We start from the raw sequence: 26,555 nt of genomic DNA on the forward strand, positions 1-26,555 counted from the left end.
CTGTTCCAACCCTGGCCCTCCCTGTTCTAACCCTAGCCCTCCCTGTTCCAACCCTAGCCCTCCCTGTTCTAACCCTGGCCCTCCCTGTTCTAACCCTAGCCCTCCCTGTTCTAACCCTAGCCCTCCCTGTTCCAACCCTAGCCCTCCCTGTTCTAACCCTGGCCCTCCCTGTTCTAACCCTGGCCCTCCACAGTATTTACAGTGCTAGTCACCGCTGCTCCAGTTGAGGACTGGAGCCTCCATCTGTGGCCCTGCTGCACAGACTCACATCAGCACTGTACTTTGCCCAGTCTCTGCCAGAAGGGGGGGGGGGGGGATATTTATGTGTGACAGGGCCCTCTGGCCTGCTCTCCACATCCATCACCAGGTCGTTCCTCACTCTTGTCCACCCCGCTCAGGGTGAGCCTACCTGGGCCTAGCAGGAGCCACAGCACCCCCCACCCCCCTACAGGTGACCTTGTGGAGATGGATGGCTGGCCGGCCCCCGGCGCTCCCTCACCTCACACCCGCGTTCAATTATGGATGTTGTGTAATGCCTGAGAGACGGCGTGTGTGATCTGAGAGGCCTCAGCGGAGTGCGGTGAAAGGAGTTAGCGGCTAGCTGAGTGTTAGCGTAGATTGTGTTGCTGAAAGCGCTGGATAAATCACAGACGGTGTGCCATCCAGATAGTCCTTTATCTGTCTCTGTTACGAGATAGCGGTACACAGCATAACACAGAGCAGGCCTGGCAAAGGGGGCGCCAATTAAGGCCCACGCGAATAATTATCCAAGGCCCTCGATCTCTTACAGTGCGCTGAGGTAACTGGTGTAAGGGTAGCAGGGAGGGACAAATTGCTCAGCACAGAGACAGAGCTAGTGGAAGGATGAGGAGTTAGCATTAGCGAAAAATGTCCTTGTCATCCATTCACATTTCGTCACTGAGCTGAAAATACCCCTTCCATTACAGTGGAGGATGGGGGTGTGTGTGGGGGGGTGGGGGGGGGCGGTTCTATCACCGTGACAGGGCCGTGGATGGATGGACGGAGAAGGAGGAAGAGATTATCTACATTTATTACAGTAGAGCAAATTAAAAAGAGGAGGTCATTACTTCTATCTTCCAGGACAGAGGTCCTATATTTAGCTCCTTGCATGATAGATGTCTGCAGTCTCCGGTGGGTCGCCAAGAAGGGGGCGCTCTGGACACCCCCCACCCCTCCTGATCGCTCCCCCCCTGCTCATCAAAAACACAGGGAAATATGGAGTGGTTTATAGCACTCAGCCCACTTAGAAAACAGGGCCATCCCCAGTGTTGTTCAGGCAAGGCAATATTGCGTTTTATGACAATCCCTGTGAGGGAAAACGTTTACGTATTTAGCAACACGCCGAGAACGAGCTGCTCACTGCAAATAATATCGCAAGTAATATCCGCAAAGAATATCTAAAGAAGTTCCAGAGGGCAACTTCTCTTATGAATAAACTTGATTGGTATTTTTTGCTGATGCGGTTCTACAGTTTTCTCCCTATCTAAGAGTATCGTACCAGAGAGAAAATTCACCCTTTGTGTGTATAATCCTCCATTTTCTTCACATTCCCTTAATAATATTGAAACAGTATTTAGTCAGCATGAAGGTTTTGCCACACATCCTATAGCACAGTTACAATTCCCTGACCTTTTAAGGGGAAAAGCAATGATTACGTGTCCTTAAGGACAGGAAGAGGACTCAAAGTTTACTATTAAAGTCCTGTTTGATAGCTTACCAATTACACTCGCAACTTGCTTCAGGCAAAAGCTAAACACTCTGCAGAGGTGCAGAGGGCTGTTGTGTGCAGCTGTTTAGCTCCATGTCTACGTGCGGTCTAGAAAAGGCCCACTCGCTCGCCGTGTGGTATTTCCGGTGGTATTACAGCGCATATCACATGGACAAATGACACTCAAAGGTCAATCCATAAAATTGAATTGGTACCTTTTAGTTTCTGTATGATTTACACAAAGGACATGCCTCACCCCAATAGTCACTCAACTCACCCCACGATTCCCAGATCATTTCAAATTGTAGTTCTTTATTTCTAGCCCTCTTCTATAATACATTACCCAGGCGTCTGAAGGACTACAAATGAGTGTAATCCATTAGAGGCACCAGGCCTCTTCTTGGGAGAAGAGCGATGAGGATTTTATTTTTACATGAGGGCCACACCGCCGCCCGCCGCGCCACGTATCACATGTCATCCGCCGTGAAAAGAAGGGATGAGAGACGAGGGGCGAAGGAGAGAGAGTGGCCGAGCGAGAGCATGGATGAGGATGGGGGGGAGGGCGTGCGACTTGGGAGAGGAACAGGAGGGTGGAGGGTGGCAGGGGAGGGGGACAGTGCAGGTTTAGGGGGGCTCTCAGCAGGAGTATGGGAGGTGTGTGCAGTCATCATCCCTGGGAGGGCTGGGGGGATGAATACTTGAATGGTTGAAACAAAAACCGACCAATAGGTGAGGCTTGAGGAACTGGGGGGGTCAGGGGTGGTGGTTGTCCCCTATGTAGGACAGGTAAGTCCATTCAAGCTCCTCTGTACAGTCATCGCATTAAACCGACCCCACGTCCGATAAACTGTTGTGATTGGTCCGCCACTTCCTCCGCCGACCACGCTGCAAGGGTTCGTGTCACGATGTGTCACGGTGACTGTTGTCATGGGGAGGACCCCATGATTGACAGGGCGAGAGGTCCGCGTCCGGTCAGTAACCGTGCCTGTCTACGTTACCGACGGTGACGCAGGTCTGGTCACAGAAGCCTCGGGGAGGGAGGAGTTCTAGAGGAGGAACGGTGGTTTGGTTTTTGATTGCATTATGTCCAGACGAGTCACCTGATCACAGTGGGATCGTTAGCACTGACAATGACCTAACCTGGGACAGGAGACCAGTTGAGGAGCGGTTAGTCTCTCTTTCTCACGTTCCTACTTATGCTTGTCTTTCTCCCTCTCACACCCTCACCCTTGCTTTAACGTCTTCGATTCTTTCTTATCAGCCTTTACTCTTTAACTATTAACAGTCTGTTTAACCGGGCAGTGCCACACACACCCTGGTCCTCATGACTCTCTCCCCAGTCTGTCAGTCTCTCCGACGATTCAGCTGAGAGCGTCTCGATGACCTTGACTTCCTGTACCCCCCCTCCCCTTCCCCCCCCCCCCCCCCCACCGTCTCCAGCAGCCTGATTGGCAGCTTGCCATCCCGTCGGAGTCTCTGACTGGCAGGTAACCCGGCCCTTCCTCTTTCCGTGATTGGCGGTTTGCGGACCCGAGGCCTCGGCAAATCAGGCGTGTCCCTCCGTCTTGCTCTTCCCAGGTGTGCTGTCGGCAGAGCCGGCAGAGCGAAGAGGAGAGGTCTCAAGCTGATTTCGCTTACAGCTGGGGAAAGTTGTCTCTACAGCTTAAAAAAGAGCCTTGTCTACGCAACGTGTTACCCAATCAGGTTAGGTTACTGGAGCAGAGCACACACTTAGAAAAGAGAGAGGATTCCATTGCGGCTATCTTACTTCATCTGTTTACCCTCTATTCTAGTTTGATTTCCAGATCGACTTTCAGTCGTCTGCAGAACTTTGTGGTGTAGTTTTATGAAAAGGCCGTCCTTAAAGTCTCATGTTCACACCAAACCACCTTTTCAGGTGTTGCCTATGTCAAGGTAGGGGACCTCTTCTTCTGTGTGGAAAATGAAGGTGATGCTCTCCTGTCTGGGTAAACACTGCCATCTAGAGGCCAATGAGGAATATGGCGGATAAACAGGAAAACACTTTATTGTTGATAGGGGGAAAAAAAGATTTAATTCAACAATTATCCAAACAGTATCACACATTATTTACATAATCAAGTCAAGTAGATGGTCAAGTAGATGGTCAAGTAGATGGCCACTATCACACTATATAGTGTGATAGTGGTCATACTTACCATTTCATGTTGGTCTCCCTGTTACCTACAACATAGTTTCACTCTTGATTGTCTCCTGCTCATCAGGTGCTTCAGTTGATCTCTTACTATAATATGGTTTGTTGCACTGAAAAACTCTTGCAGTCTTTGACTGGGGTATACGTTTAAGGAGCTCTTGTCGTTTCTATGAGTTCATGTTACTGATGTTACCATGGGACAACTGTATGTAATCAGCGACTGAAAGGTAAGAAACACATTGGAAGATCTTGAACAGTAGGCTATTTTATTCTTTTTAGATCAGGGCACATAATGTATCCATATATTTGATTAATTTAGCATTCGTTTTCATTTATGGTGACATACAATTAGTGCCAGTAGAAAGAACAGCAGAAGATAAAGGTGTCAAAGTGGATAGTATAAAATAAGGTCATCCCAAACAAGAAAATCCTTCTGATATGGCAAGCCGCTGTATATTTGTATACACTGTATACAAATATACAGTGTATATACAGTATATTAAAAGGTCACAATACATTATTGGGAGAGGGAATTATTGGACAGTAGCAACTGTACTTTTTACTCTCCACACAAAGCGTCTTCAAGGTTTTCTTTGAAAAATATATAGATTGTTTGGTCCATAGTATACCAACGTTAAGTCTGACAACAGAACATTGAATTTGTTTTAATAATGTGCCGATAAAGGTCTGTTTCAAAATCCTCATTCCAGGTTTATACAGACGTATTTTGTCTGCCAAACGTAATTATATTCAGACATGACAAAATACATATTGCTGTGCAGGCTGTTCGATAAAAAATATCTCTATTTACATTTGCCTGATTGATGTACTGATTGTGCACATAAGTGATGATCAAGGACTACACATGTAGTCACAGTTTAAACAATATAAAAAATATCTTAATATCAGTGAAACAATAACATAATCTCAACTACAATATTCCATAACTCATCTGATAAGACAGTGATACAACAACATCATCTTGTCAAGTACACCATTGTAAACACACACAGGTACAGTCTGTGTTTCAAGACAGTGCAACAAGAAAATACGTACAAAATACAACATTCACAAAAATGTACAGTTAGCAGATTTCTCATGAAGTACAGTGCTTTTGTAAGGGCCTGTGTGCCCAATTATCATACTTATAAACAACAAGACCAGATTTTCATTCATTTATGCAAACACATGCTAAAAAACTGCTTTCTTCCCTGTTGTACCCATTTAAAGCTATTGAATTAAGAAACATGTATCTTTATGTCTTATATTAAATATATCCTTCTGTAACCCAATAGAGAAAGTTTTTAAAATGACTAACAAAAGGAAAAGTAAAACTGAGTAAGTTAACTCTCCAGCCGACACACAATGTTGCAGCAACATACTGGCAATGTTGCTACAACATTGGGTGTCAACTTACCCGGGTATTTTGCATAACCTGCTGTCAGAAATACCCTCCAGTAGTATATACAAAACAAACATCCTACTTACGAATCCTTCATCAGTGACTGAACAAGTTTAGGATTGTATTTCTGGAGCGCTTTGAGAAACTCCTCTTCCGCTTCTTCTCCCTGGCATCTGACAGCCTCCAGCAGTTTCCTTGTTTTTTTTTTGATCCGTTTTCTTGGCCTTGAGGCTATTGAACTGTTCGTTGCTGATTATTTCTTGTTGAACCAAGATATCTGCTATCAATAATACATTTTGGGTACATTGTATGAGATCAGCAAAGTGTTTCTTCACAAACCCTACTGGAGGAATTATTGGGCCCCTGGTCTGCGAATACCAGAAGATGTTAGTTTTTGTTAATAAAACACAGGTATGATATATAATTGACAAGATAGTTATTTCATAATGGTGATCATTTGAATGGAAAATTGATTTGTATATTGACTTACGATTATACGAGACATCCCTCTCTCCTTGCATAAAGAGGTAATCTGAAAACAATTAAATTAAGGTAATTGGAGGATTTTGACATAAAGAGGACAATCAAATATAACACTTAAAATGATCAATTAACAATGACTGAACACCGAGAGACTGTCACTTTCTGCAGTCTTATTGAACAATCAAATACTAAACAGTCAAAATGTTCATCTTGTATATGTTACCTTGTTTTGTATCCTGATACTATTCATTGCTTGATTCAGTGACTAAGAGAACCTAAAGCTCTCCACCTTCAAGAAAAGGCTCAAGACGCACTTGTTCCGGGAGTACAACGGTACTTAGGAATGGTTCGCTTGACCCGATGTTAGTTTCCTCAAGGATCACAATGACTCTTGCTTAGAGACATGTTGCTCTTGTGGTTAGTGGTAACTGATTTAAATTTGTGTACTCGCTGTGATATATTGTTTTTATTATTGTTGCTTGTTTTTTCCACAGGTACACTTGCACTTATAGCGGTTCATGTTGTTTAATTGTAACTTGTTTAACTACATGCTCTTATGGTTCTTCCCTTTGGCACTTACTTTGGTTGTTCACAATGTGTGCTTCATGTTTTGGCTACTCGCAATGTTTTTGTGGCTATCTTGTTGTTATGATCAGTGACCTATGCACTTTGTAAAGCTCTCTCTTGGAAGTCGCTTTAGATAAAAGCGTCTGCTAAATGAATAAATGTAAATGTAAATGAAAAGCACATACATAAATTTTATGTTCGGGGTTCGTATTTTTTCCTATTGACTGAGACAGTAGGTCAAAAAGGTAACCTTAAATGGAAATAGCTGCATTACTATAAAAGTGTTGTCGTTCAATACATTACTATGGAGAAAAAAATAAACTCAGATCTACAATTTACACTTTTTTGGCAAATGAAGCCAGTGCAGGTGAAAACAAGATAGAATAAACTGAATAGAAATGGTTTGTTAGATCAGCATATTGTATTTTCTGACCTTTATGAATGTTTGCTTTCCATACAACTTCCATTTCATGCTTCAACTCCAGACCAATGTCAGTGATTAAATTCTCCAGACGAATCATAAAAAAACTTGGTGTGGTGTTGGATGATCGTAACTGTATTCTCTGGTGAAAGAAAGGGATGGAGAATGTTATTAAAGACACAGACTTTAAACACTTTATCTGCACAATGACACCTTGCCATATTTGTGTATTTTTGTATTTTTATATTGTATATTATAGCTATTTTATACTTATATTTTACATACCTTTCCCCTTAGTATTATTTAGTTTAGACTTAGTTAGTAGACTTTGTACCTTTAGTATAGTTAGACTTGTTTAAACTTACACCACTTATTAAGATGTATTCCTATATGTATGTACCTTCCTGCCATAGTAAATTCCTTGTCTGTGCAAACTTTCATGGCGATTAAAACCCCTTCTGATTCTGAAGCAATACATTTTAACTTGTAACTTTCAACAAAGTAGTGTTGTCAAATTGTAATCTCATATTGTTGACAAGACATTATTACATTTTGGAACCGAGAAGGCTCTGTTGTCTAAAAGCGAATCTAAATAAGGTCTATGTTAATCACAGGGATAGGAATTTTAAGCATGATGACCGTGTTGAAGTACAATATAAACTTACTATAAAGATACAAGCTTAGTGACCTGCCACATTACTTATCATATAATAATACAATAATAAACATATAATAATAATTAGAATAATGCATATAATAATATCATAAAATAATAGAATTTCTACCTCTGGAGTAACATGAGCATTGCATGTGTTTTCCAAGCTGAACCAACTTTTTATCTTCAGGGATTTTTCTGGTCTTGGAACAAGGATCCTTTTGCTATTTTTTTCTTTTTCCTCTTGCTTCTCTACAGCCTGCAAAATCAGCAAGGATTCACAGAAATGGTTGAATACAACTTTTCAAGAAGAAAGTTGGTCAAGTTAAGCCGTTAGCATTAAGGCTCACACACTTAAATTGATCAATTCTGCATGCATAACATGGCTACTATTACTGCATCAATGGCCTGAATGTCTCAACAATCCATATCTGCATATGGCGGGTTGCATGGTTCCTGTCACAACAGTACAAGGCCTTTCTGTTGTGAATTAAAATGTGCATCTTACTGTTATTATAGAGTAAAGGTGCTGTTTATTTAAAGTTAACAACATTATTTTACCCAACTCTCACCTCAACAAGAGATGGATCACTGGGAAACAGATATGTGCGTAGAATGTGCCCCGAGAGATAGATCATGAGTTCACAATGCACTTTATATTTCCCAAATCTGAAGATAACACCTTTTGGAGAGAAGGAGGGTTGAAGCAGCTTGGCATGGCAACAGGTAGCTTCATCCACTTTCTCTATAGATATTCCACTTTTCTCCACATGCAGAATTCTCATTTCGCTCTTAAAGGAAGGGTCACTACCTTAAAAAAAAAGATTGAAGAAATATATATCTTCTTTAACAATGTTGCTGTGAGTTTGTATCATATTGTTTATTTATCTTATTTACATGCCTTCCCTTACTTAAACAGACAAAATGTGGCAGATGGATTTCCTCCAGTTGACCTGATTTAATAGTGATGTCCAATAATGGGCCACCTTGTATGTATTGCATTGGTTCCAAAAAAGGACTGTAGGTGTTCCAGTTGCAGTAGTGGTATTGAAGTGTGACATCACTCTTGCACACCCAACGAAGACCAGAGGCTATGCACTCATATTGTCCTCTTTGGTTCCAGTGACTAACAAAAATAAAGAGAAAACAGTATGTTTCTATAGAAAATTAAATGATAAGATGCAATACATGGTAGTTTGGATCAAACTTTGCTCTAGGTTTATAATATTACTGTCAATTTAACTATTAAAATATAGCAGTCAATAAAATTACCAGTGTATTCTCACTTCTGCCTCTTTCATCAATACAGGGTGAACTTTCGTCCAATGGTTGGAGTCCTATAAAAAAGCAATACCAAATTGCAATGACACGTCAAGATTAGGCATCTGAGTTCAAAATATCAGCAAAATAGTAATATTTACCAACACAAAACCAGTGTTGTTTTGCTTTAAGAATGTATACAGTAACTCACCTTTACAAGATCACATGTGTGACATATTTGTGAATTCCCTGACACTGGACAATCACAGTAGGAAAACAGCAATTTTAAGATTTGTTTTATATGGGAATTTTTAAGGTCAGGTCATTTGTACAGGTACTTACATTGGCTTAGGGTTAGGGTTAGGGTTAGTATTGGTTTTCTCTGTGGCTTTAATTATATAATATATGGAGTAAGCAACAGTACAGAAAACACTATGAGTATATTATATACATTTCCTTTACATATTCCCAACACAGTGTGTGACTCAGTATTGAGTTAGTCAACACTTACCCACTGTGTCGTTTTTGTGTGAGGTGGCCGGTAGAACTGGTTTTGACTGAAGTTTTGTGCTGTACTTTATATCAAAAGCCATCAGGCCACTAATGTTGAAGCCCAGAAAGAATGAGATGACACCAGGCCTTGACACACTGGCTTGTTTGTGGGGACACACCTCAATTTCTTGGCCTGCCACACACACAAATGTTTTATGGTCTCTGGAAACTCCTTGGACACGAAGTAGGAGATCCTGAATAGATGTTTGTTTCAGCATATCCCCATCATTACTTTGTTTGCCAGTCTGACTTGTTTTCAGCTGTTCACGTATGTGGTTGAGCTTTGATTTGTGAATTAATTTATTCAATCCAGCACCTCTACCAAGGTAGAACAAGGGAACAAGTTCCCGAAATTGTAAGTAGATCTTGTATTTTTTCTCAAAAGATTGCCTCATTGGTCCGACATACTTGTTGAGGTTGATGTTATTCTGTCCTTGCACATTTTCAGGCCAAAATAATAGCAAAACAAGCAGGTAAAACTCAGGGGTATGGTGTTTTGCCATCTCTTCATCCATGAATCTCTGAAGGATGGTTTTTAAATCAGTTAGAGGTACCCCCTCAGCTTCATTGCTTAGGATGATGTTGGCCAGAATGTAATTACAGGCAACATCTTCATCTGCAGGCTTTCCTTGAAACACTTTTTTCCACAACTCAGTGATTTCATTCAAGTTTGATTGTTTGGCATTGTGATTGAGAATGGAGAACAATCCAGGAAAGGTGGATGCCCTTTTTTCTTTCAGCCTATGTAGTGGTCCAACATCTTTCTTACTGGACAAACTGGTGTACTTGCTGTAGCAATCCATAATTTCTGGTCTTAAGTATGGTGGCTCATTTTCTGAGTTCATTGGGTCTGAGTAAGTGAAGTAACTATCAAAAAATTCACATTTTGTATGAACCCCATCTTTGAGGTCAGTGATGACAGATTTGTAATTCAGTAGGTTTCTGTCTTTTAACAGTACTGTGAGCTGTGGAGATGAAATGGCATGTGTTAGAATATCTTCCCATGTTGGATGAAGATTTGTGAGTGAATCGTGGACAATTCTTGCAACTTGTAGATAGCCAAAAAGCCCTCTATTGTTGAACACTTTTGTGATGTTTTCATCCAACATGTTGTTCACTTCCCTTTCTGCTAAGTCCTCTTCTTGTTTAAATGCATTGATGGCTTTCCCTGCAATGGTCAATATGTCTTTCTCCTTTAGTTTTTTTACAGCTTTGTTCAGGTGGTTCTTGTGGACTTGTGCTAATGTATCAGCAATGAATGAATTAGTGGGCACTCTCTCTTTAGCTTTTAGAGCCCATTCCTCAGCCTTACCAAAGTCAGTTGTCCTGCTGTAGTAGAATCGAGCAAGTGATTGGGGGTAGAATGGGTCATATTTGAATGTCTCAGAAGCATTTTTCAACACAAATATACAACTGCCGATGTCCTCATTGTTATCAATATCTAGAATTAGCCTGGAAAACCTTTCTTGGCCATCAGCGGTTCTCTCTCTCTTGGTGAGCAGGTCCTTGAAGAACTGCAAAAGTGAGGGCTGGATTTGTTTTCTGCATAGATACTTCAAAAACTTCAGTGTGGCTGTGCTTCTTTTATCACCAATATCAGCCAATAACTCAACACACTGATGTGCAAGAACTGGGTGTGCTATGCGGACACACTTGTTTTTTCCACCTTGTTTAGAGAATGTAACAATGAACTCTCTGAAAGGCTGAATAATCTCTTCAAATGATAGGCCTTGGTCATCAGCACAGAGATGCTTGTGGAAAGATTCACAAACTGACTGTAAAAGATAGGAGCCAGGGACATATGAACAGATCAGGGCAATAAATGCAAAGAGTTTGGTCCTGTGAGATGATTTGTTTCTTTTAAGGTATCCAATGATTTCTTTCCCATCATTTGAATGCATTTTACTTTCCACATGACTTCTATCAAAATTGTGTCGGATTATATCAAAGCTATGAAAACTTCCTGGCTCTTCTCTGTGGTGGCTTTGAATGTGTTTTTCTTTGGCAGCAAAGTAGCCTTTTTCTTTGGCAGAGAGTTCTGAGTGTAAGGTGACATCATCATGGTCATCTGAAATAAAGATCATGCGTTCGCATTTCAAAATTATGACAACAGGGATGTTGGCATTTATCTTCTGTTCTGCAATTTCTCGGATGATGCAGTCTTGTAAAAAGTATCTCATGTGTTCATTGTCTTGCAGAAGCAGTACAGTAGTCGGGTGGTCACCCTCTTTGAAAAGTTGAATCACTTGTTTGGCAATAGTCCTAGTGTCTAAAAGAGGATCTTTTTGTACTGTTTTGCCAGTGACACACTTGTCACAGGAAGGGTCTATAAGAACAGCACACCTGAGCTTTTTTCTTAGATCCCACAGTACTTGCATTGCTAGAGTCGTCCCACCAGTACCTGGCTGGTGTGAAAGCTTTGTGGTAGAGACACTCCAATCACTTTGTAGCTGCAATTTGATTTTTTTCCTCAGCCTTTCATAACCCTCTCTCTTGATGTGATTTGTTGCCTGTCCTTCAGCTGTTTCGGTACTATCACCCAGATAAAAGTTCATCCAAGTTGGTGGAGCCCCCTTGTAAAAATCGGATTCTGCCTTCAAAGCTTCCGCAGAGTCAATTTGCTCACCTTCAAACTGATTTGCACATAATATGTCTAAAAACGAAAGAGATTCCCTGAATTCACTCTTCAGAGGTGTTTCACCCCCTCCTTCTGTGGGCAGGGTTGGAGTATTTGTAGCAGCCATAAATGCTTGTCTTCTTAAACTTGCTTGACAAGTAGGACTACTCTGTGCACATCAGAGCAATGAAGTCAGAACCTTTTGCATAAAAGCATTGTCCGAACCCACCTGCCCATTTGTTTGATTGTTTTTTGACATCCAAATCTAAGGGAAAACAAATAGAAATATATAGTAAATCCGTGTACCCTTCGTTCTTTCATTTTTCCGTTTCAAAACAAAATCGGAAAAACAAACTTGTTTTTTGTTTTTTTTCTGTTTTAAAGCCAGAACAGAAAAACGGGAAAAAGAACAACAGAAATCACTAGTTCTGTAGCGGTTTTTCTGTTTCAAAACCAAAAGGGGAAAGGGAAAACAGAAAATCAGGCATATAAATTCACTTAAAGTTTGGTTTTCCCCATGACCGCAATGCGGAAGTGGAACCTTTTCTGCCAAAATCCCCAAAGTCCAAAAATGCAAAAATTGTCAGTTTAAATTTCTTTGAAATAAAACAAACAAATATTTTGATTGCTAGTCACACCATGTTTGTCTAATCTAAAAGGGTTTAGATTACATATTATATTCAGTCCGGCACGCACTGTATATGGCTGTTCTTTCCTGGCAGGGTGTGGCTGACATATACAAACTATTTATTAACATTATTGCCTTGGTATCTTTAACAGACTAAGCTGCCAAGTCAATAATTACCAATCGTACAGTGTCACTAACATAAGTGACAGTATTTAAATTTCTTTAAAAAGGCAATTCAATTTATTTTTAACACAAACTGACATGACGTCACCAAAGATAGGCTGTGACAGGTCAGATATGAACAGTATGTTTCATAATCTGTCCTGAGAAAATGGAATCTTGGAAAACTCAACACAGCTAGGCTTACGTCTTCAGAGATCAGTTACCGTCAAAGAGTAACGTTATATAGCTAAAACAATTATGGTTCAAAAACTCACCCAGATTTTCGAATCGATTTAAATCCTAGTACAATCCTCAGCAGTTTAGCTGGGAGTATGTAACACAGAAAATAGGAACTACGCGGAAAGAAGGAAGTTCCTATTTTCCGCGTTCATATTTACATCAATGTAAATACAATGATGTACAACAGAACACCCTTCCCATTAGACCCAGAATGTGCTGCCTGTGCAGCACATTCTGTGAAAGTGAATTTGCTTGCCAGGGGAAAACTTTTCCATAACCAGAGCCAAAGATCCGAGTCTGAGATAATAGATTTGGATATGAGGCCTGGGTAAGGCAAGAGGGTGCTTAGCAAAGAAATCACAGAGGATGGTTGACGGGATCAAAAAGTATCGGTTTATTGAACGACATATGTATAAAAATGCATACAAAAACAGAAACTGACTTCAAAATAACATTTGACTTTGAGTGTTAGAATGCATCCTGAAGGAAGCCTGCCATGGCCTTCAGCTCTGGATGGTGAGACCCGCTGTATGTGTGTGTGTGTGTGTCAGAACACATCTCGAAGGCAGTCCTCCATGGCCTGAAGCTCCTGCAGTTCGGGGCAGTGTTCCCCAGAGTGGAGGGAGAGGAGGCGTCTGGCTCTGGGGATGACGGAGAGAGCGGGGGCAGGAGACCCTCTGGTCAGGTGACCCCCAGGACGAAACAGAGGCACAAGAAAGACTGTTTGAGTCGTCATCAGCACAGAAACGCACTAAGCCACCCAAACAAGTACAAATGTAATGTAATGCAAGTACAATGTAACAAATGTAACAAACGAATACACCGAAACGACTATCATCTTTACTTCACGGCCTCAGTTGGATATGAATAAGGACCGAGGGATCTTTTCTTCAGGAGAATGAGAGGTGAGCACACACACCCGTTGAAGTGCAGCTGGGCCAGTTTGAAGAGCTGGCGTCCCACTTCGATGCTGTCCTCTCCGTACTGGGAACCCACCGCTACCACGCTGCTCTCAAGCTGGGAGGCAGCCCGTCGCCAGTCGCCTACACACACACACACACACAGAACAAAGACACTATTAGACACGCACACACACATGTTCAAGCACATACCAGTCACACCAACACTACACACAAAACAGTCACTGCACTCACCCACCCAGGCACGTACATACATACACACACACACACACACACACACACACACACACACACACACACACACACACACACACACACACACACACAAAGGTGAACAAGTCACTGCACACAAACACACACACACGTCGAACCTTGTCACTACAGACAAACACAAGCGCACGCGCACACACAGTTCTCACCCATCGTGGCGTACGCTCGGGCCTTCGCGTCCGCCAGCTGCCCCTGTAGTGGGTGAGTCTCTCCCAGGAACACACCAGACCGAGGCCCTGCCCTCTGTAAAATCCCCAGGGCCTCATCTGAAACAGGGGGAGGGAGGGGGAGGGAGAGAGGAGGGGGGATAGATGGAGAGAGTGTGAGACAGAACACACATGTTGGAAGATCACCTGGTATACCAACCACTCACATGAAGGAATGCACTGCAAAGCCCGAGGAACCAAACACACCCACGCACGCACGCACGCACGCACGCACACACGCACACACACACACACCTGGCCTGTCTTCCTCCATGAGTTCCACGGCCTTCTCCAGCTGAGCCTTGACCTCCTTCAGCACGAGGTCCAGCTCCACCCGAGACACACGCTGACCGCAAACACACACACACCACGCTCCGCCGTCCTCAGTGAGCGTCTGAAACACACACACACACACACACATCCGAGTCATTTCTTGCGAAAAAACAAGTGTATCCACTAGGAAAGCTGATCGTCAATGTGAGCACTCACCTTTAGAGGCTCCTGGCACTTCCCACACTGCAACCCCGTGTCTGACCCCGACCTTTCACCCCTGACCTCTGAATCCTCCTCCAGACTGCAGGCGTCACAGGTGCATAGGAAGTAGTACTGCTCCTGCAGGAGGCGCCGGCGCTCCGACACCTTCATCCTGCTGCTGTGAGGCCCTGCGAGGGACGAGGGAGAGGTCAGCAGGACTACAACAGGAAGACTACAACAGGAAGACTACAACAGGAAGTACATACTGCCACCTACTGACAATTAGAAACGGATACAAAAAAGTGAGAACAAGAGGCTTGCTTGGAAAAGGCACAGTCAGAAACAGCCAGTCAGACAGTAATTCAAACAGACAGTAAAACAGCCAGTCAGACGGTAATTCAAATAGACAGTAAACCAGCCAGTCAGACAGTAATTCAAACAGACACTAAAAAAGCCAGTCAGACAGCCAGACGCCTCCTGACCATAGCAGTGCAGGAACTCTTGTCCCTGGGAGACCTCTCTGGCGGCTCGGACGGTGACGGTGACTCCACAGCCAGCCGTGGCGAGCGCGGCAGAGGACTCTGGTTCTGGAGAAGGCGGGCCGGTCCTGGGTCCGGTGGCGAAGGCCAGGCTGGTGTTGGGACTGCAGGAGTGGTTCAGGACGCTGAGCGTGGGGAACATGGCTGTGGCGATGCGGACTTCACAGGTGGACTGCACCGCTGAGTCACCTGTCAGAGAGAGGCCTGGGGTCAGAGGGTAAGGGTCATTCTGAGGGGGTCACAGTCTTTGACCTTGTGGCTCTCAATGGGGTTTGAATTAAGTGAACGGAAGCATACTGATAGTGGGTCAGATCATCAAATGGCTCGGACTCACCCGTGTTTATCAGCGCGCTCACTGCTTGCGCATTACACCTCAGCTGGAACATATGCCGCAGAACTACACTTCCCAGAAGGCTCAGCTCCGGAGCCCAACCCATTGGCTTTTTCTTTTCCTCCTGACCCTGTGATTGGCTGGTACACTTCCTGCTCTCTGAGGAGTTCCAGGAAGCAGGTGGAGGCCCCGCCCTGCTAAGCTTTAGGAACAGTGTTGCTATGGTGACTGCGTATAGATAGCGCAAGCTGGGTGTGTGGCTACTCAGGTGTGGAAGAAGGTGGTAGACACTCTGGTAGGAGTCGCCATGGTAACAGGTAAACGGATCACCTCCCCCATCTATGTCAGTTGACGTGCTGGTACTGGACACAGGGTTCTCCCTTCCCGAGATTGGTTTAGAGCCGTTATCCTTGCCTCTTATTGGCTCAATAGCCGCCTGTACGTCCTTAAGTCCCGCCTTCAGGGCCACCCTTAGAGCCAGCTGTGACATCACGCCCAAAGCCCTGAGCTCTGCTCCTATTGGACACTCCCAGCGATGATGCTCCTCCCAGGCTGCTCTCCTGCACCGATAGGAACAGTAGCGGGCGTAGCTGCACCACTCACAGGGCGCAGGGCTCACGGCCTCACACAGACACCGGTGGCAGTGCCTGTCCTCCGTCCCAAACACGCCCCTTCTCTCCCGCCCTTCCTCTGCCCCCTTCAGTCTCTCCATCCCAGGGATGAGCACACAGCCGTAGGCCCGGTCCTCCAGAATCACATCTCCGGCCGCCTTTCCCTCAGTGGCCACCAGGTGTCGCCCTTTCCCCGGGCTAAAACGCACAGACAAGCCGGGGGAGAGAGAGGACAGGGGCCCAGTACCAGGTAGACACTGGGGCAGGTGAGTTCGCTGCTTCTCTGTACCACCTGCCCCCTCCTCGTCCTGGGGCCCTGGGTCGGCTTTGTGCTGGAGGTGGTTGAGGCACAGCGCGCGTCGCTCGTGTAGCTTGTGACGCAAGTGAGCGGGGTAGCCATTCTCCAGCGCCCTGTCGATGTCCTCAAGGCACTCCTTTAAGACAGGGGGAAACAAGTAGATGGAACAGGAACTACCACACAAACAAACACACACTCACACACACACACACACAAACACACACTCACACTCACAAGCTTACCTGGTGGTGCTGGAGGTGGAGCAGGGCAGCAGAGCGGTTGGCGAAGCAGAGAGAAATCTGCTCAGAGCGCTGCGAGGCCAAACACACACCCTGCGGGACGGCACCGAGAAGCAGATGAGTAAGACCACCGCCAACATCGGGTGTGTGAATGCTCGGCTTGAAACAAAGGTGTGCACATATACTCCAGATCGGAGTATAGGGGATAGGTTTAGCTCAGTGGTAGAGCAGTTGACTGCAGATGATTACGAGGTTGCAGGTTCAAATTCCCCCTCCTGTTCCCCCATCCCTTACCTGAGAATAGTGCAGGGCAGCAGCATTGTAGTCTCTGGTCTTGAAGCTGGCGTTGCCATTCTCCCTGCACCTGGCTGCACGCTCTGGGTCCTTCTGGACAGGGTAGTCCCTCGACACGTCTGACAGAAAGTTTAAGTCCTCCTGACTGGAAAATATTGAGTCTTGAGAACACTGAGATTTTATGACACATTAAACTTAATGTTGCAGTGATTTGCAAGTGATAAGATGCTGGCCCTTGCATGCCCTAGTTTTGCAAGCATGCTGGCCTGACAACAAAAGACTATAGATAATTTTAATGTGAGCAACCAAACTATTGATCTGCTCTATTCATTCTAAGTCTGGCTAGCTAGAACATGCTAGTTAGCTACTCACTTTATTTGAGACAGGGCAAGCTCAAAAACTTGATCTATCTCCGACAGACTTGAAAACCATTTCGTTTGATCAGGGTCGAGTTGGCTCCACTTCTCTTCAACATGCTTTTGCCACTTTATACATGGCATATCCATTTTGTGATACAGATTGTTATCCAGCTAGCTGCTATAACTCATGTGTACTGTCTGCAGTCCATAGATGTTGGCGCAGCCGTGAACAGGGTACGTGCAGTTCAGGAAGTTGCGTTCTCAGATACTGCAAACATGGAGTAGACATCTTGGCTCAAGAGACACCGAAATCACAATGTAAATGTATCTGTTGAGGCTCAAAATACACCCGTGGTTTCTACAGGAAATGAGACCACGAAGCAAAAACGTCATTGAATCTCGCGTGTTTTGAGAAGAAACCATAACAAGTCCAAACATATCTGCTAAAAGATAAGCATGGACGTCAGGCTTAGTGAAGGAACGATAGAGGTAAGTAATAGCAAGTTATCTAATATGAGAAAAAATGCTATCTGAGCGCACTGAGTAACTATTTGTAGGTTATTTGTTAGGTTGTTGTGGTTTCATAAATAAACTAACTGCTCTAAGACAGCTAGCCAGTTTATCTGCGGTGCCGACGTTGTCTACAAATGTAGCAACTACTTTAGCAAGCAATTATTAGAAGGGAGAATTTGTGCTACACTAATATTTTTGGTAAAATAATATCCACCTACAGAATCTACCAACACAAAATACAAATTATAAATATGATGTCTTTGGTTTTGTGTGGTTAGCATGTCAACATTGCTGTAGTGTATACAAATGTATGTATGTTTGTTTTCTTTAAGGATATAAACAAAGACACCTGTATTGCCAATGCGTTACTCCAGGTCGTGGTAAGTGTTTTATCTGTACTCTCCATTGCTGTCGAGTTGTAATCCAGTGTTTTCTAAAAGGGCATTCATAGTTATAACTTAACCTCCTAACTCTTCCTTAGTGAACTATGGTAACATAATAAACAAATGTAACCAGCTGGAATAAAACACCAGCCATTTAACCATAGAAGCACCAAGAATGGCTCGAATAATGTTTCATAGATAGTGGGGGTATTCCAGAAGGCAGGTTATGAGACATACCCGGGTAAGTTAACTCCCCAGCTGACACCCAGCGTTGTAGCAACATTGCCAGCAGGTTGCTGCAACATTGTGAATCAGCTGGTGGGTTAACTTACCTGGGTTATGTTACATAACCTGCTTTCTGGAATACCCCCAGTGTCAAAAGGGCTTTGTTATGACTCAGTTACACCCTCCACATCCATGTTCCTCCCTGTGCTGCTTCTCAGAACCTGCGTCGGATCGATGGGCCCACTACCCGCTATCGTCTCATGATGAGTGACGGCCGGCACTCCTTCTCCTGTGAGTCCCCGCCCTCACCCCAGCCGTCAGCAGGATGTTGACGAACGGTGTTTGAGCCTAACGTGTTGGTCTCCTTCCTGTGTGTGTGTGTGTGTGTAGCCTTCATGCTGGCCTCCCAGTTGAACCGTTTGGTTGACGAGGGCCATCTGGAGATCCACTGTGTGTGCAATGTGAAGAAGACGGCCACGAATACAATCAAAGATGGGAGGTAGGGGTCTGTCTGACTCTCGGTCTGTCTGTCTGTCTGACTGACAGTCTATCCTATCTGTCTGTCTGTCTGTCTGTCTGTCTGTCTGTCTATCCTGTCTGTATATCCTGTCTGTTTTGACTGTCTGTCTGTATATCCTGTCTGTCTTGACTGTCTGTCTGTCTGACTGTCTGTCTGGTCATCAATCCATCTATCTATCCATCCATACTATACTGTGTGTCTGTGTGTCTGTCTATTTGTCTGTATGTTCATCCATGTGTCCATCCATTCAAACTGCTGTGTCTATCTAAACTGTGTGTGTGTGTGTGTGTGTGTGATTGCGCTCTAGACAAGTGGTGATAATCCTAGAAATGGACGTGGTGAAATCAGCGAAGGACATCGGGGGGAAGATAGGATCGCCCACTCCTTACCTGGGCGGTAAGACGCGTCCGCTCTCACTTCCTGCCGTGTTGATCTCTCTGTGTGTAGAGTCAACACGGCCCTGAAGAAATACAGGAAGTGACCCGTCTGGAGACGTCAGGCGTACATTGCATGCTCACATTCAGCCGTGCGGTGTGACCGGCAAGTCACAGCATCAGGGGGCCTTTGGGGGTGTTACTATGGTGATTGGGGGTCAGGTGGCTGAGCGGTTAGGGAGTCGGGCTATTAATCAGAAGGTTGCTGGTTCGATTCCTGGCCGTGCCAAATGACGTTGTGTCCTTGGGCAAGGCACTTCTCCCTACTTGCCTCGGGGGAATGTCCCTGTACTTACTGTAAGTCGCTCTGGATAAGAGCGTCTGCTAAATGTAAATGTAATTCATCCCCCCCCCCCCCCCCACAGGCCAGACCAGCTCTCCCCAGAAGGCTGCCCAGATCTTATCTTCTCCTGCTCGGGCCCTTGCCCCTCCTTCTCCAGCACCTCCACAGAGCCCCCCTACTGGTGAGTATTCAGTGCTACAGTGCTGGGGTATTCGCTTACTGTAACTTGGAGAAAGGGCTCGCCACTCACTTTTTTTTCCTCCCTGTCCCGGGACTGTCCCGAAGTGCAAAATGAACCGTCCCAAACTAAACTTGACACGTCGCAAAATGTAAATGATTGTGTTTTAGCATTTTGACATTCTGACATGGGTCTAGCTTATCCCTTTCTTTGCTGTTGTGAAAAGTGATGTCAGGTCAGTGTTAAAAATACCATGCTCAAGGCTGACCAACAGGGGGCGCTATTTCCACACAGAAACTACACTGTAGTGCCTGCTCACCGTGCGGTGGTCGCTGGCAAATTACATTTCAGGAATTCAATCAGAATTTTCTAATCACATTGATATTCCTAAAAGCACACGTGCCCATTTCACACAAGGAGAGCAAATGTGCCTTAATAGAATTAAACTACATTAAAACAACCCTTTTTTTAATAAACGTATGCAAGACAGGTTTAATGTCTATGATATTCACGAACCTTCCCTATAATGAACAGGATGACACTTGATGATAACAAGTTCAGCTCAGCTTAGTTGCGTCTATATCCTAGTAATGAATATCTTTATCATTAAAGTGCCATGCACCTTTGTAATACTATTTAAAATGTCCAGCTAGATTAGAATAGATTGCCGCAGATACCACAGATGTGACCATTATAAGAAGCATATTGCAATTCATTTTATGCACACAATGGCCCAGATTAGGGCTATCATCTGCATGGGAAACCTTTGATTGGAGGATGAATGTGTCTGTCTCTTGAAGGTTATCCTTGATTTAATAGCCCAAGCTTGGCCGGAGATGGGCAGCGCATTAGCACAGTATATCAAGTGTCCAAGAGGCTATTTGTAAACGTATCTCACTGTAGATACAGCTGACTGCAAACTGCTAGCGTGTTCGAGCCGCTACGTAGTGTGGTCCCACTCAGGGGCTAGCTAACGAGGGGGTGTATTCTCACTGGACCGGCGTGTGTGTTTGTATGTGTGCGTGTGTTTTGCGAATTCTATAAAAACGTGTGTGTGTGTGGGCTGGGGGGTCAAGGTTTCAGCCGTAGAAATGCGCTGTTCGCAATCCGCCGGGCGACCCCCCCACCCGAGAAGCGGGTTCTCTCCGTGTGCGTTTCGTGACTCGGAATGTGCGCGTGGGCCTCGAATTCAAGGTTTCGGGAAAAAGGCTCCGTTGTGTAGTGAAGGCCTTCGTCAGGGGAGGTGGAGACTGGAGTGGCTCCTGAATGGGGGTGGGCACAGGCAGGGCGATGAAGCAGCAGTCTGCCAGGCATCCCCCCCCCCCCCCCCCCTCCCGGCACCTAGAACAGTACAGGAGATCCCTGTGTCCTGGATCCTGCTGTGCCAGCGAATGGCTGCGTGGTTGCGCCTCGACACCAAACACATGTGCGGAGGCTTATGAACCGGGCGCGGTGGATTCAGTCCATCTCCTCGTGTACGTCTGACTCTCTCTGTCTCTGTCCTGTTTCCTTTCCTCTGTCCGCTCCTTGCTCATTTTCTCTCTCTCTCTCTGTCTCTCTCTCCCTCTCTCTTCCTCTCTCTTCCTCTCTCTGTCTCTCCCTCTCTCTCTTCCTCTCTCTCTCTCCGTCTCTCTCTTCCTCTTTCTCTCCCTCTCTCTGTCTCTCCCTCTCTCTCTTCCTCCCCCTCCCTCCCTCTCCCTCCCTTCCTCCATCATGGTAACGTGTGTATGAATTTTTCTGTTAATTATCCCCTGTCTGAAAATAGCTGCTCTATCAGTGATTTCCCTCAGGAAAACATTCATGACACACACACACACCGACACACCCAGCAGACAGTATGAAAGAGGTGAGGGGTTTGTTGTGATCAGCAACAAGAGCCTTAACCAGGGGGGACACGCACTCCATGGAATTGGGCGCCTTCTTTTTACATCCCTGCCAATTCCCCCCCTGCCGTTTGGCACGGATGATCCTCCACGCTAAACTGGGGCAGGGTGTGGAAATACATTATTTACACGCTAGCCCAACTGAGGGAGCCGCAGGGGCAGTTGTCAAGCATGAACAGCTGAAAAAACTTTTCTCTTCCTGACCGAATCCTCCTAGGGGTTCATGGGAGTTGTAGTCCAGTTGAAACCTTTTCTCTCCCACTATGGGCCCTGAGAAGTGTAACCGTTTGGGGCATCTCGTTCTCGTTTTTTGTAATCCGCCGTATCCTCCCAGCGTCGGGAACTTCCCGACCGAATCCTCCCAGGGGTTCATGGGAGTTGTAGTCCAGTTGTTAACCTGCTGTGTGTTTCCCACTCTGTTTTCCCCCGCAGCCTCCTCTTCGAGGGGGGGCTACGGCAGAGGCTACGGCAGGGGGAAGAAGACGGCGTCGGTGGGTCCCTTGTCTCCAGGGCCGTCCCCAACCAAACCGGCCAAAATGGTCCCCATCGCCAGCCTCAACCCGTACCAGTCCAAGTCAGTGTCTGTGTGTTGACGTCGGTGTCCATTTGTGTGTGTAAAAACAGGAAACAACTGAGAGAAAGAGGGGAAAAAATAAGTACTTTTAATAGACAGGGAGAACCCCCCCCATGTATTTCTGATTAACTTTCTAGACTCTCGTCTTGTCTCTCGTCTTCATCGAGCAGATGTCTGCGGCCTGCCCTCCTTCCTGTCCCACCGTCCCCAGACAGACGGCGTCCTCCTCCGCTCCACGCTCCTCCTCCTCCTCCGCTCCACGCTCCTCCTCCTCTCCACGCTCCTCCTCCGCTCCACGCTCCTCCTCCTCCTCCGCTCCACGCTCCTCCTCCTCCTCCTCCGCGGCTGGGCGCTCGCGTGCCCAGGAGCACCGCGGCGCGCGCTCGAGGGCCGCGCATGTCAACGCCATCGTGTCCCCATTGTTCCGTTTTGGAACGCCGCGAAGGAGTCGCTAGGGGCTTCGAGCCCCCCCCCCCCCCCCCCCATCTTAGCTGTCGTCGTTGGTGCTCAGAAGCACCGGGGGGTGGGGGGGGGGGGGGGGGGTTTAGGAGGCTGTCTGGTTCCGCCCGGCTCCACCCTCACCCCAATTTGAAGCGTCGTTTTTTTTTAGGGGGGGTTTTAGCGATACGAGGCAGGGGAATGGAGAGCCGTCCAATCAAAACGCTGCTGCTGGGTGGACTGGTGGCACCTATAACTCAAGCTGCTCGGAACTGCTGATGACACGGAATCCCAGTAGCCTGTCTGTCTGCCTGTCTGTGTGTGTCTGTGCCTGCCTGCCTGCCTGCCTGCCTGCCTGCCTGTCTGTCTGTGTGTGTGTGTGTGTGTCTGCCTGCCTGCCTGCCTGCCTGCCTGCCTGTCTGTCTGTGTGTGTGTGTGTCTGTGCCTGCCTGCCTGCCTGCCTGTCTGTCTGTCTGTCTGTCTGTCTGTCTGCCTGTGTGTGTCTGCCTGCCTGCCTGCCTGCCTGCCTGTCTGTCTGTCTGTGTCTGTCTGTCTGTCTGTCTGTCTGTCTGCCTGTCTGTGTCTGTGCCTGCCTGCCTGTCTGTCTGTGTGTGTGTGTGTCTGTGCCTGCCTGCCTGTCTCTCCGAGCCCCACCCCCGAAGCCTTCGTTTGATTTTGTTCGAGTGTGCAGGCGTGCGCGTGCGCGCGTTATCTCCAGCCCCTTTTCACTTTGCTAGCACACCGTTTTGCATAATGTGCGGATTCACTGCGCGTGCGTGTGGACCAGCACAGTGCGGAAGGGACACGCATTCTGCCCCGGCTTCTCCCCCCCCCCCCCCCCCCCCACCCGTGTAATTGCGTCCAGAGCCCGGTGTAATTGGCTTTTAGCCACTGTAAAACTCTGCAGCCGACGCCTTATCCACGCTGAGCAGGGAGAGAGGGTTTACACAAGGCCAGTAGCTCGCATGATAGGGATTTAATTGCTGGCAGAGTTATGGTATGAATATCCCCCACACACACACACACTCGCGGGCGCACACCCTCCTCGCTCTCATTTCCCAGCGCAGTAAAACAACACTCGCGCTTCAATTGAACCGTCTTGTCGTTCGATAAGGGTAAAAAAAAACCTGGCGCCAGCCAGGTGTTTGGCGCACGTGAAGGCGCACTGTGAAGTTCCGTGAAAAAACGAAGCTATTTTTTTTTTTTGCTGTGTGAGGGAGAGGGAGTTCAAAGGACCGACGCCGTGACGCATCCTGTTTTCTTGGGAGTGTTTTCTTTTTGTTTGTCGGCGCGGGGGGGGTGGATGTGTGCGACACTGGCGAGTTTAGCGCCGAGGAGGAGAAGCAGAAGTCGGGCTTGTCGTTTCTCCCCGCTGGTCGTTACCTAACAGCGCATTCATCGTCATCATCATCATCAGCCGTAACCACCGGCCTTGTTTTGATCCAACCCTGAAGCGCGTAGAGGGTCGAGTGCATGGAGATATCCCCTCCTCATCAGAAGAAGGTAGAGCAGGGAAACATCTAGAACTTGCCGAGGACCCACAGCCCTAGCGGATGGGATTTCCAGTGTGAATGTGCTAGGGATCGGGTATAGGGAGGTCTCTAATTGGTGCTGTTCCTCCACCTCCTCTCCCCCAACCCCTCCCACGCCATCTCTCCCCAACCCCCCCTGGCCCCAGGTGGACCATCAGAGCCCGCGTCACCAACAAGAGTTCCATCCGCACCTGGAACAACTCCCGGGGAGAGGGCAAGCTCTTCTCCTTCGAGATCGTCGACGAGAGCGTGAGTACACTGTCTGTGTGAGAGAGAGAGTTTGTGTGTGTGTGTGTGTGTGTGTGTGTGTGGGGGGGCGTTTGATTACCCTTGTGGGGACCCGAAGTCCAGAAGTTGTGTGGACCAGACATATTTTTGGGCCCCACAATTTCAGGGAGTGTATTGCTGATCCTCAAGAGGATAGTTAAACAAGACTGTGTGTGTGTGTGTACCTAACAGTTTCTACTCTACTGAAACACAATTGTTCTTCCTGATCATGGCACATCTGTTGTCCTGAGCCTTTCTTACATTGATTCGTTCTCTATTGATTTCACTTAAACACTAAATGTTTTGTGGGGAGACGGCTGGTTAGTGAGTTTGCTCCTCTGTGCTTAACGGACTGTGTGTGTGTGTGTGTACGTGTGTGTGTGTGCGTGATTGGCAGGGGGAGATCCGGATCACAGCCTTCAACAAGGAGGTGGACAAGTTCTTCTCACTGGTAGAGGCAGGGAAGGTGAGTGTGTTTGTGTGTGTGTGTGTGCACAGGGAGGATGAACGCAGGAGGGACTCTCTCTTGGGTTCTGGTGTGGAACCAGGCCAGACCTGGGCGTGAGGCTGTCTGGCCTCTCTGGTGGAGAGGAGGCCAGCGCATTCACCTGCCTCCCCCACACCTCACAATGTGGGATGGCGGGTGAGACGGAGATGTGGAGAGAGAGATATGGAAAGGGGTAATGAGAGGGGGGGAGGGTGGTGAGAGAGAGAGAGATATGGAGAGAGATATGGGGAGAGAAAATGAGAGGGGGGAGGCGAGAGAGAGAGAGGGAGGGAGGGAGAGAGGGAAAAGGATAGGGTGGAAGAGGGCAAGGGAAAGAGGGAGAGAGAGAGAGAGAAGGAAGGAAGGGATGAGGGAGTGCTAAATGAAGAAGTGTGCTGTGCAGATTGAGTTTAAATTGGCCTGTTTAGCCGTCTCGCTCTCCGTCACCTCTATTTTCTGCCGCATTAGCGACTTGATGATGCTGATATGACACCTCCAGCTGCCAGGGACCCCAGGTTTTCCCCCTAGCCAGACCGAAACCTCGCTATAAACTTCCAGCCCTGTGCCTCATCAAACCTGACCCCATCATAACTCCAATATAATCATAATACAACTTCAACGAAACCATAACCTTAATTAAGCTAACATTTAGGACGTGTTGTTTACTTTTCCACTCCTTTACGTTGTATCATCTTGGTTTTATGCCAATTCATGCAATAAAATATATTAAATTATATGTTTGTAGTTTTTTTTGTTGTTGCTCACTTCAATGTGAGAATAGATTATGGTAGGCTGCTTTTATCAATCAACTAAATGGTCTTGGGGTGCATGGACAATTAAGGTTTAAGACATTGGGTCTCCCTCCATCCTCCTCCACTCCTTCATCCTGCTTTTCCTCCTCTCCTCTCCTCCCCCCTCCTCCTCTCCCCTCTCTCCTTGTCCTCCTCCCTGCAGGTGTACTACATCTCCCGGGCGACGCTGAAGGTGGCCAACAAACAGTTCAACCCCTTGAAGAACGACTACGAGATGTCCCTCCACGCCGACTCCTCCATCCTGCCCTGCGACGACAGCCGGGAGGTTCCCATCGTGCAGTGCCACTTTGTGCCCATCGCGGAGCTGGAGAACCGAGACAAGGACGCCATCCTCGGTGAGGGAGTTAGGGGGTGGGGGAGGGGGAGGGTGGATGGAGGGAGGGAGGGATGGAGGGCGTGTTGGCAGAGGTAGGGAGGGAGCGAGAGAGGGGAGAGGGAGAGAGGGAGGAATGAGATAAGGAACTGAAAGGAGAGAGGGGATGGAGGATTGTGGAGAACAGAAGGGAAAGAATATGGGGGTGGGGGAGAAATGAGTATAGGAACATCATATTCTTGATTCTCTTTACTTTAATTGGAGGCCATTAGCTGACGCGTTG

At 46.5% G+C, this 26,555-nt stretch overlaps 3 protein-coding genes across 3 annotated transcripts in view; 1 reads left to right on the forward strand and 2 right to left on the reverse strand.

The window, feature by feature from the left end:
• Positions 1 to 3,846: 3,846 nt before the first annotated feature.
• On the reverse strand, positions 3,847 to 11,813 carry sb:cb1081 (sterile alpha motif domain-containing protein 9-like). The gene is made up of 9 exons (XM_062453289.1): positions 9,202 to 11,813; positions 8,902 to 8,945; positions 8,703 to 8,767; positions 8,342 to 8,556; positions 8,003 to 8,241; positions 7,561 to 7,689; positions 6,788 to 6,917; positions 5,795 to 5,836; positions 3,847 to 5,672 (listed from the first exon to the last, which is right to left on the reverse strand). Exons 1-9 carry the CDS (start codon positions 11,795 to 11,797, stop codon positions 5,620 to 5,622), a joined length of 3,513 nt encoding a protein of 1,170 aa, XP_062309273.1. The 5' UTR covers positions 11,798 to 11,813; the 3' UTR covers positions 3,847 to 5,619.
• Positions 11,814 to 13,268: 1,455 nt separating this feature from the next.
• On the reverse strand, positions 13,269 to 17,782 carry smyd4 (SET and MYND domain containing 4). Its single transcript, XM_062453339.1, has 10 exons — positions 17,444 to 17,782; positions 17,072 to 17,216; positions 16,781 to 16,870; positions 15,633 to 16,674; positions 15,242 to 15,487; positions 14,775 to 14,947; positions 14,541 to 14,679; positions 14,229 to 14,345; positions 13,809 to 13,932; positions 13,269 to 13,566 (listed from the first exon to the last, which is right to left on the reverse strand). The coding sequence occupies exons 1-10, from the start codon at positions 17,575 to 17,577 to the stop codon at positions 13,437 to 13,439; spliced, it is 2,340 nt and encodes a 779-aa protein (XP_062309323.1). The 5' UTR covers positions 17,578 to 17,782; the 3' UTR covers positions 13,269 to 13,436.
• Positions 17,777 to 26,555, forward strand: part of dchs1b (dachsous cadherin-related 1b) — a 33,914-nt gene continuing 25,135 nt past the window's right edge. Inside the window, exons 1-10 of the mRNA XM_062453035.1 lie at positions 17,777 to 17,919; positions 18,276 to 18,323; positions 18,770 to 18,842; positions 18,942 to 19,050; positions 19,379 to 19,467; positions 19,871 to 19,969; positions 22,282 to 22,423; positions 24,540 to 24,642; positions 25,058 to 25,126; positions 26,102 to 26,294. Coding sequence (XP_062309019.1) covers positions 17,887 to 17,919; positions 18,276 to 18,323; positions 18,770 to 18,842; positions 18,942 to 19,050; positions 19,379 to 19,467; positions 19,871 to 19,969; positions 22,282 to 22,423; positions 24,540 to 24,642; positions 25,058 to 25,126; positions 26,102 to 26,294 — 958 coding nt within the window. The 5' untranslated portion in view covers positions 17,777 to 17,886. The remainder of the gene's footprint in view (positions 17,920 to 18,275; positions 18,324 to 18,769; positions 18,843 to 18,941; positions 19,051 to 19,378; positions 19,468 to 19,870; positions 19,970 to 22,281; positions 22,424 to 24,539; positions 24,643 to 25,057; positions 25,127 to 26,101; positions 26,295 to 26,555) is intronic.

The sequence above is a fragment of the Osmerus eperlanus genome, chromosome 27, assembly GCF_963692335.1.
Source record: "Osmerus eperlanus chromosome 27, fOsmEpe2.1, whole genome shotgun sequence".
Taxonomy (NCBI): Eukaryota; Metazoa; Chordata; class Actinopteri; order Osmeriformes; family Osmeridae; genus Osmerus; species Osmerus eperlanus.

Coding starts and splice junctions, on each gene's coding strand:
- smyd4 (XM_062453339.1), bottom strand. CDS start 17,577: ATGGATATGCCATGTATAAAGTGGCAAAAGCATGTTGAAGAGAAGTGG. Junction 17,217..17,443: donor CTTGCCCTGTCTCAAATAAA/GTGAGTAGCTAA, acceptor AATATTTTCCAG/TCAGGAGGACTTAAACTTTC. Junction 13,933..14,228: donor CCGAGCGTACGCCACGATGG/GTGAGAACTGTG, acceptor GTGTGTGTGTAG/GCGACTGGCGACGGGCTGCC.
- sb:cb1081 (XM_062453289.1), bottom strand. CDS start 11,797: ATGAACTTTTATCTGGGTGATAGTACCGAAACAGCTGAAGGACAGGCA. Junction 8,768..8,901: donor ACACATGTGATCTTGTAAAG/GTGAGTTACTGT, acceptor GCTTTTTTATAG/GACTCCAACCATTGGACGAA. Junction 5,837..6,787: donor GAAAGCAAACATTCATAAAG/GTCAGAAAATAC, acceptor AATTGTTTTCAG/ATTACCTCTTTATGCAAGGA.